Source organism: Argentina silus (assembly GCF_951799395.1).
Source record: "Argentina silus genome assembly, chromosome: 21".
Lineage (NCBI taxonomy): Eukaryota > Metazoa > Chordata > Actinopteri > Argentiniformes > Argentinidae > Argentina > Argentina silus.
The window spans coordinates 6,530,320-6,540,252 of record NC_139675.1 but is presented as its reverse complement, the minus strand read 5'-3'; the positions used below and the strand labels follow the sequence as shown (position 1 = coordinate 6,540,252).

The 9,933-nt window shown below is 46.4% G+C and overlaps 2 protein-coding genes across 2 annotated transcripts in view; both read left to right on the top strand.

Moving 5' to 3' along the window:
* The window catches only part of LOC310820979 (uncharacterized protein), a 17,664-nt gene extending 10,824 nt beyond the window's left edge, over positions 1 to 6,840 (top strand). The window contains exons 7-12 of the mRNA XM_083692822.1: positions 1 to 725; positions 2,960 to 3,158; positions 3,834 to 4,220; positions 4,802 to 5,045; positions 5,263 to 5,499; positions 5,641 to 6,840. The exon at positions 1 to 725 is cut by the window's left edge and continues 102 nt beyond it. Of these exons, the coding sequence (XP_083548948.1) occupies positions 1 to 725; positions 2,960 to 3,158; positions 3,834 to 4,220; positions 4,802 to 5,045; positions 5,263 to 5,499; positions 5,641 to 5,894 (2,046 nt within the window). The 3' untranslated portion in view covers positions 5,895 to 6,840. The remainder of the gene's footprint in view (positions 726 to 2,959; positions 3,159 to 3,833; positions 4,221 to 4,801; positions 5,046 to 5,262; positions 5,500 to 5,640) is intronic.
* The window catches only part of LOC310821210 (histone H3.2), a gene marked incomplete at its 3' end in the record, with an annotated part of 91,619 nt that overhangs the window by 16,907 nt on the left and 64,779 nt on the right, over positions 1 to 9,933 (top strand). The gene's annotated exons all lie outside the window — the stretch shown is intronic.

Here is a 9,933-nt window from a genome sequence, read left to right as displayed (position 1 = left end):
AGCTGTGTCTACTGTGGACGCCACTTCCGCTCGCTGGCTCGCCACCTGGACAAACACCACGCCCACCAGCCTGATGTCTGCGCTGCCCTCGTGGAGCGCTATACACACATGCCGCACCTGGCCCATGCTATTACCACACACACACACCCTCACACACACACACACCCTTACACACACACGCACGCACACCAACACCACGCTCCGGCTCACGCACACTCACCCCCGGCTGCGTCAGCAGCGGCGGCACAGAGCTCCCAGCAGCCTCAAGGGGGCGTCCAAGATCTCTCCCTCTCCCCTCCCCCTCTCGCGGCCGCCGGCCAATCTGCTTCCACAGCTGCCGGGAAGAACCCTGTTACCCCAGTGTTGACTCCGCCCAGGGGGCGGAGCGCCGTGCCGGTGTCGGTTCTGAAGAGAAGCCCGCCCCCCGTGGCTGTGACTCCGCCCAGAAAGGGGGGACTGAGGAAGGTGAAGAAGGAGAGAGAGGAGGAGGATGAAGAGGAGGAAGGAGAGGTGGAGGTGGTGGAGATAGAGAGGCCTAAAGAAGAAGTGGAGGAGGAGGAGGAAGGAGAGGTGTGTCATCACGTCTTCCAGAACACGGCCAAAGAGATGGAGCAGCTACCGAAGGAAGAGGAAGAGGAGGAGGAAGAAGAGGAGGAAGAGGAGAATGGAGTGATGGAGATAGAGGATGATAGTGGAGCGGAGGATAAGGAGAAGGAGTTGTTGAGGTAAGAGGATTCTGTTTGTCTCTTGCAATTAAAGGGATAGTTCACCTAGACTACAAATTCACTTAAAGCCTCAATCTGTAATTTTGGTCAAAAGTGCTGCCCCTGCTTGTCTATAAACTGTGGAGGTGGGTCAAGTGTAACTGCTACTTGGAGATGACAAAAAAGTACAGGTGCATCCCTTTTTATAGATTTACAATTTACAGATTGTGGCTTTAATATTATGGATACTTAAAGTAGAATGTAGTTTATGTGGGCTGTTAGCACTAGTGTTGTTGAGTTCTAGCATGTTTCTAACAAAGTCAACTCTCAACTCTAGCTTTAGTCTGTGTCATGGATGTGAACATTATTAAAGGTGACAGGCAAAGTTTGCATTTTTTCAGTTTTGTTTATTCAGGTATTCAGATAAAGTTACCTGCGTTTTTTTACTTTGCCATCAAAGTAAAAATGACCCGGCAAGACACAGTTTATTGTAATAAAATCCTTCTTTCACTGACTGATGGTTCGTCAGGTGGTTGTCATCAAGCTTGCCAAATTCCTCTTGCAAAGTCATTTAATGGCAAGTAAACAATTACTATGAGGTCAAAGTAGAGATTCTCAGCTTTAATTCAATGTTGTACATGTGTAGATGGTGAAACCAATCTGGAAAAAAACTGAATTTAAGCTAACAATCTCTGCTTTAACCTCATAGTAATTGTTTGATTTTAAATCCAAACTGTTGGGAGTATAGAGCTAAAAGAAGACAAAGGGCTTCCTCTTTCCAGTACTGTGTGACGTCATGGCTGTGTGACGTCATGGCTGTGTGACGTCATGGCTGTGTGACGTCATGGCTGTGTGACATCATGGCTGTGTGACGTCATGGCAGCCACTCCGTTTGCAGCCATATAAGCTCGCTTGCTCGAGCACATAACATAATTGATAGAAGAAAATGTAACTTTTTCGTGTCACCTCCACATGTGAGAAGCATCATCCGTTGCGTCGCTTAGTCGGAAAACTGCTCATATCAAAGCCATCTGCTGAGCTCCTCACTGCATTGAGCAGTAACATTAAAAAAATGTTATTGACTTTTTTTTTTTTTGCAAGCCAATGTTATCCATTTTATTTTGAGCTCAGATGACATCATGCGCACCAACATGTCTTCTCACTAATGAGCGAAAATCTTCGCCAAAATGTTGCCAGCTATCGCAATATGTTTGAGGCTTACTTAATAATGTGGATATTAATAAGAGGTTTTTTTTTTTCTGTAATATGTGGATATCTTTGCCTGTCACCTTTAAGTCACAGATTATGGCTTTAATATTATGGATATTCGTAATAGAATGTAGTGGTGTGTTGACACCTGGGGCTAGAGCTTAACAGCGTTGTTGAATGCTAAACTGTGGGAGGGTAACTCTTGCATGTTTGAGTCATGGGTGGTAACATGGCATGGTTGTAATGCTGCCCAGGGCACAAAATGTTACTTTTTTGATGAGAAAATTCACCAGCCACTCAGATTTTTTACCTGCCATATTTTTAAACCAACATAAAGGCAAATATCACAAAAAAAATACATTAGCATGACTCAAATGACGCAAATTATTCCCCGCACAGAACAAACCTCCTGTCGTAGGCTTTCAGTTTTGCGCCTATTCCTGTGTCAAAAATACAGCTAACTATTTTCCCCTGCATGTTCACGCAGTCGTGTGTAAATTGCTATCTCATGCTGTCACATGTCGATGAATTCTACTTTCATACTTTATTTTAGGTTGTAACTCAGAAAGCTCATAGACTCTGGGTTTGTTTGAAAGTCAGGAGAAGCGTGAGTGAGATGTTACTGTCAGCTGGAGGAGGCAGGAGCAGCAGGAGTGTTGTCACAAAGGTTGAATAACCATAATTGCAGATCGCACCAGTTTTGTTTTTATATTGAAGCACAGCACTGTTGGCTACGTGCCAAAGTGGCTTCTAGAATGCACAGATGTATCCGCCAATTGATGTTGAATTTTAAGGGGATTTAGAATACTGATATGTTGATTTTCTATGTGTTGTAATGATCTTTTCATATCACGTCTGACACTGCAATTGAAATTCATGAAAAATGTTTCTCTCTCTCCTCTTTGCTCCTCTCCTTTTTTTTTTATCTCCCTCCTCTCCTCCCTCTTCTCTCCCCTGCTCTTTTTTCTTTCCCTCAACCCTCAACCTTTCCTACTTCCTCCTTTTCTGTCACCCCCCCCCCGCCCCGCCCCGCCCCGCCCATCCAGTAGTTCGGGCCGTCTCCACATGCTGCCCCTGCTCTCCTCCCTCTCCTCCCTCGTTCTCTACCTCCGTCGCCTGCAGCACTCAGCCTTCCTGTCCCTGTCACGCCAGCTGCAGTCGGCCGAGGCCTGGCGTCTGCTCTGCCACTCCTCCCTGGCACTGCTCATCCTCTACAACCGGAGACGCGAGTGTGAAGTCTCCAAGGTATATAACCCTAACCATATATATACATATTATATACAGCATAACCCTAACCATATATATACATAACCCTAACCATATATATACATATTATATACAGCATAACCCTAACCATATATATCTGGCATCACCAGAGAATATACCCAGCGTCTGGTGGGGTCAATGGGTCGCAGGCTTCAGGCAGTTATTGCATGCAAAGGATTGTCGACATAATACTAAACATGAGTACTTTATTTGGACATTATATGATTTTTTCCAATACTTTTGGAGCCCTGAAAATAGGGGGGGGAGTATAGTATGTTTAAAAAATGTACTTTTTAAATGATGAACCTAATCTGAAAAAACCCCTATTGAATTAAAGCTGAGAATCTCTACTTTGACCCCATGGTAACAGTTTGATTTCAAATCCAAACTGTTGGAGTATTGAGCTAAAAGAAGACAAAATGCTTCTTTTTTCCAATTCTTATGGAGGGCATATGGCTGTATATGAGTATCATATACTACCCCTGTATTGTGATATGCGTCGTATCTTGAGGTCCAATACCCAGCCCTATGTATAACACTGTGTATGAAGTATGTATAATATCATTTAGAACATTTTACCTGTCGCTGCAATTTGTACCATTGTTTTGTTGACAAAGACAAAGAAAACATCCTCTCTCCTCTTCCTCTCTCCAGCTGGCCATCGCAGAGTACCGTTCCCGCGTCACCCCCCAGTGCCCCGTGCCCGTGCCCCCTGGCGCCCCCCCAGCCCTCACCCCCCTTGAGGCCTCCCTCTCCCCGTTTGAGCGTCTGGTTCTCCCCCACCTCCCCCGTGTGGGTGTGCAGGGGAAGCGTGGGCGTGTCCAGCCCCTGATCCTGCCTCCGCACTGCGAGCCCTGCCTGGAGCTTCTCCTCCAGACCCGGCAGGACGTGGGCGTCGACCCCCTGAACCCCTACGTTTTCGCCAGGCCCTACCACTCCCCGGCCACGCCCCTCCGTGGCACGGACCTCCTACGCAGCCTGGCGCGCTCCAGCGGCACACGGAACCCCCGCGCCCTGACCCAGACACGTGTCAGACGACAGGTGGGAACCTCTCTCCTCCTCCTCTCGTCCTCCTCTCCTCCTCCTCTCCTCCTCCTCCCCACCTCCTCTCCTCCTCCTCTCGTCCTCCTCTCCTCCTCCTCTCCTCCTCCTCCAGCCGACTGGTCTTTCCCCGCCTCCTCTGTTGGGGTTTAGCATCTCTTGCACTGTTAAAGACACACTACGCAATCCTCAGGTTTAGGCGAACAAACTTGGCTAAATAATTGTATGCTCATGGGCATTGGAAATTGTGCCCCTTTTTGACCAATGATGTAATTTCTGAGCATTATTTCTGACTATTTGAGGGGACCCCGTTTTGCTCATGAGCAACCCCAGAGGCAATATCCTTCATTATGTAACTTTAATGAGTTTAGTCTTTCATGATAAGAATCTTTATTTACACAACCCCTTTCATCCATGAAAATGCATCTTAAAATGCTTAATAATAAGAACAAACAATTAATGCATTATGTAATCCTAGAAAAGTGGTATATGAAATCTTATTATGAGTAATACGTGTCATTGTTTTGGGTTATTTTGTTGTTGTTGTTGTGACTAATGTAATTGTTGTTGTTGTTGTTCAGGTGGCCATCCTGACCCAGCTGCTGTTGCTAGGTGAGGGGGAGGAGCCAGGCCAGCCGGGCGGCAGCGCCGTAGAACGCCTGGAACACTTCCTGGAGAGGGAGTACCATGTGACCCAGAGCTGCAGCGGGATTGGCCAGGACCCAGGGCTGATGGGAAGGGTGGGGCGCGTGGTGCTGTGTGGAGAGAGAGACGGAGTTCTCTTCAGAGGGATGAGTCTCCACCACATCTGTCTGGAGTTGGACGGTGAGTGACACAACCTTTATGAAAGGGGCTGAGAACTGTGTGTGTGTGTGTGTGTGTGTGTGTGTGTGTGTGTGTGTGTGTTTGTCTGCTGAAAATGTTCAATACACCATGGGTCTGATTACTTATTTTTGTTGAATGGAAGAAGAGAAGGAGGACTCAAATGTAGCAGCGGTACTTAACCCCTCTGTCTCTCTCTCCCCTCCCTCTCCCTCTCCAGTGATGTCGGGGAACTCAGCAGACTCGTGCTCGGAGGGTGAGTCGGACGGTGAGCAGGGAAAGGAGAAGGGTGAAGTGTCCGAGGCTGCGCCCACTCCCACTGTGCTGTATGTGAAGAGGGGGAAGGCCAATGGACGGATGGCACGCCCCAAGAAACTCAAGGCCACGCCCTCCTCCGCCTCGCCCCTCTCGCCGTCCCACTCTGGACGCAGGAGAGGCTCAGGCCAGCTCAAATCAGGTGTGTGTGTACGCCCAAAACGTGTGCGTGCGTGCGTGCGTCTACGCCAGACACCATGACATGTATACTTGTGAGTGTCTGTGTGACCTACCTAACAGAAGTGTCCTATGAAAAGCACTAAAACTCCCTCCCTCCACACAGGCAAGCGTGGCGTCCTGAAGCGCCCGTGGTCAGATGCGGAGCGTGCGGCCGTGGAGGAACACCTGACCAGCAACATCGCGGAGCTCCGTGTCCCGGCCAAGGCGGACTGCGAGCGCTGCCTGCAGCTCTGCCCCCTGCTGGTGACCAACCGGCGCGACTGGAGGGCCATCAAGTTCTACTGTCACAACCGCATACAGTTGCTGAAGAAGAACCAGCGCCGGGACGACGTTCCTCCCGCGCTCATCGTCTGCTGAGGAGAGACCCGGCCCAGGAGGGACCGAGGCGGCGTCTGAAATGGCACCCTAGTTCTCCTGTAGGCCACTATTACTTTAGACCAGGTCACTGCCTCAAACGGCACCCTGTGGCGCACTCATTTTGACCACAGACCTTATGTGGTCACATATCGCATCCTATTCTCCAAACTTTATTGTCCCCAAGTTAGTGAGGGATGGTTAGTGCCCAACCAAACTAGTGTACTGTCAAACTAGCGTGCTACCATACAAGTGCGCTACCAAACTAGTGTACTACCAAACTAGTGCACCAAACTAGTGTACTACCAAACTAGTGCACCAAACTAGTGCACCAAACTAGTGTACTACCAAACTAGTGCACCAAACTAGTGCACCAAACTAGTGCATTATCAACCTAGTGCGGGTGGAGTTCTAAGTTCTACTGTCACAACCGCATACAGTTGCTGAAGAAGAACCAGCCGCCGCGCCACAAAATAGTGCGCGACCAAAAGAGTGCGGTCTGAGACAGGCCACAGGGCTCTACTTCCCATGCCTGTGGCTCTGGTCAGACGATGTGCACTCCGTAGGGGACTCGGGTGTGAGAGAGAGAGAAACGGAGACGAAGGAACGGGCCTCAGTCTCGTTGTATATGGACTTGTATGTTTGTATGTTTTTTCTCTCCAAAATGGACACACTACAACGTGGAGATGTTGCCTTGAGAGAAGCACAGGCCCCAAGTGTTGTTGTTGTTGTTGGTGTTGGGACGTTGTGGTGACACACTCGAGTGTATCATTTGGACAATCTCCAACGACGACTGGACGTTTCGGCCACACTTTACTGTACGTACATGACATAGGCCCTGTGCCAGACTAACTAACTAACTACCAATTGAATAATTTATTTACCCCTAAGTAAGTAACAAGCTAGTGACCATTACATGCAGGTGTGCAATCTTGTTATCTTTTTTTGGGCTTTTTTTTTTTTTTTTTTTTTAGGGGAGGGGGGGGGGGTTATTCACACATTGTTAATAGCCCTGTATTCTCTCCTGATTGGACACAGAGGAGACAGAAGTCGCCTCTGATTGGACAGAGCTAGCCTCTCTGGTCACCACATAGGAGAGGACCACATCAGGGGTGTGGGGAGGAGGAACTGGTTCAACCTGTGGAAGAGAAAGATGTGTGTTTTGAAGTTGAGCATCTAAAGACACACAGCCACAGTTTAGGCTAGCGAGCCCACAGAGTCCAGGAGCATGGGAAATGTAGTCCACAGCCTGATGATGTTGAACTATATTTTCCACCCGACCGTACCCTCCCCATTGATTTCCAACACACTCAAGATGTTAAGTCAACGTTACTTTTTTCCCAAAACAGCATTGCATTGTCTTGTGCGTCGTTGCTTCATTTTGTGCCTGTTGCACATTTGTAATTCTTCAGGCAGTGAAACAGAAAGGGTGCTTAAGACTATCTCCCTGATCACATATGATGAGGCGATGGCCCTATCTATATAACTTGTGTTGAATGTTACTTCAAAGTGATTAATCTCTTTGGGGGGGGCATTTTTTGTTCCAGAAGAGCGAGCATACTGAATTAGCCGTGTTATACTTTTGTTACATGCAGTGTAGTTGCATTGTTTGTGTTGATTGTTTGTTTGTGGTTTTTTTTCTACGACGAGGGTAGCGCCAGTCATGCACTGGCTGTCTGAGTCTCCATGGTTGGCAGCGAGGCGCCATGCTCGGGACTAGAGGTCAAATCTCACGAGTCAATCCTCCGTGTCTTTGTCCTCGCTCGTCGCCTCCTGCTCAGAACGCATTGGAGGAGAAGGTCTGAGTGGAGGAACCAAAGACGTTGTCCTCCAATGAGTTTGGAGAAGGAGGTGAGGATAGAGGACGCGAGGAGGCAAGGAAAGACGGCGATGGAGATTCGGCCTATGGGCTGCTGGCCCTCTATGGGCTGCTTTCCCAGACACAGATTAAGTCTTGGTCCTGGACTCAAATGGCACTTAATTGAGACTCCATTGAAGATGCCTTTTAGTCAAGGCTTAATCTGTGTCCAGGAAATCAGCCTGTTTAGTGGAGTTACCAGAAATCTTTGTCTGAGTGGACTTAAACTACACAGCATCTTCACAAATACTTAAACTTATTTAAACCGTTTCACATGATCTTATGTCACGTCGTCATTGCTCTCGTATCGCCAGTTACAATGTACATAAATACATATTATCATAATGTCAACTAACTGGTTTGTGCTATTTGTAACTTTTGTTTTTTCAGCTCTTGAGTTATTGTACAGATAGAACTGTGGTTTGTAAATATTCACAGAAACACAAAGAAAAAAAAAACTACAGAATGTATCATATGCCTTGGTTTTTTGTGTTATGTTTTTTTTATTATTATTATTATTATTATTATTATTATTATTAAAGTCTTATACAAAGTTACAGCTGACTACGTGTTTCAGGTGTGGTTATTTCAATGTACAGTTTTGGCATTCATGGAAGTTGAAGTCACTTCCCCAGTTAATCCACTGGGTGGAGCTCTCCCCATTCTGCTCCAGATAGTTTACCTCTTTCACCACTAGATTATGCTGATGCAACGTGAGTTCAATGGAGGAAAATCACACACGGTTTGACCAGAAATACTTCAGCAATAATACAGTCACCGGCCACTTTATTAGGTACTCCTGTTCAACTGCTCGTTAACGCAAATATCTAATCAGCCAATCACATGGCAGCAACTCAATGCATTTAGGCATGTAGACATAGTCAAGAGGGTTAGGGTTAGGGTTAGGGCTGGCTATGAGTTGGATTAAAAGTGTTTAGAGGCACCTGGAAAGATTTGCATAATTTATACAGCTCATCTAGCTGGTCTGATAGCTAGCTAGCTAGCCAACTAACCTACACGTTGGTGTAGTAGTAGTGTGCGTTGCTAGGTAACGACGTACACGATGGCACTTTTTAGGAATGGACGTGGCCAGTGGAAAATTAGGATGTACTGATTGGACTAAGATGTGTAAGTGGGCGGGGCTAACAATAATTAAGACGGGGACAATGGTGGACGGGGAAAGGCAGTTTCACCCCCAAAACGTCATGGCGACTCTAAAGTAAAACAATACAACTACCAGACATTTGGAAAATCTCTCTCTTGAATTGGTTTAACAACACAACTTTTAGTGTAGCTATGAAGTTTTGTAGTTGAAATTACAGTATCTATTCAGTTTGAAAATGATAATCTAAGAGCAATATTTCTCAGACTGGCTACCCAGGCCTCGCAACTTGCTCCATGAATTTGCGTGAAGGAACTATTTCAGTCCATGAGCGTTAGCCAATAGAAAATTGACCTCTTCATTGGCGCCAGTCTTCTAAAATACCACTCTGGACGTGGCCATGTGTATGTTGTCGAATATATCATGGGCAGGATAGGCTCTAACAATGGGAATTACACATTTTCTGTTGTATAAATGTGTATTACATACCATTGCTGATTTCATAAATCAGACAAACAGTGTATGTGAATTGCACCTGTAGCCTATATAGCAGCGTTCGGGTAATATCCAACCTATTAGAGTATATTTTAGGTGATTGGAATACATTTGGATGTCATTATTATGTGTTGGCATAGCCCGCAATGAAGTTGTTGGTGTCACAGGACATTGTTTGTTTGTCAATTTGGGGCTACGAGACAAAAAAAAGCCCTGTGCTAGACTATTGCGCTTACTGTCTTTGCTTAGAACTCTCTCATATGTTATCAACAATGTCAATGACAAATACAGGCTACTGGAGTTCATCATGAGGTATCTAGACGGTTACTGGTATGCGATACCAGCACAAGATAAAAAATGGCTTGACACGATGAAGCAAAACATTTAGGTGTGATGTCTCAAATGCAGATAATTCACAGTACTGAGCAATTTGAGGAGTAATCTGAATCAATCCTCACCCACCCACCCACCGATCTACGATTGTATCGTTTTCATAGAGACATTGTGTGAATGTGTGTTATAGGGGCTGTGTATAACACTACATTGAGAGACAAACACATGGGGATATATTAAACCACGATTACAAA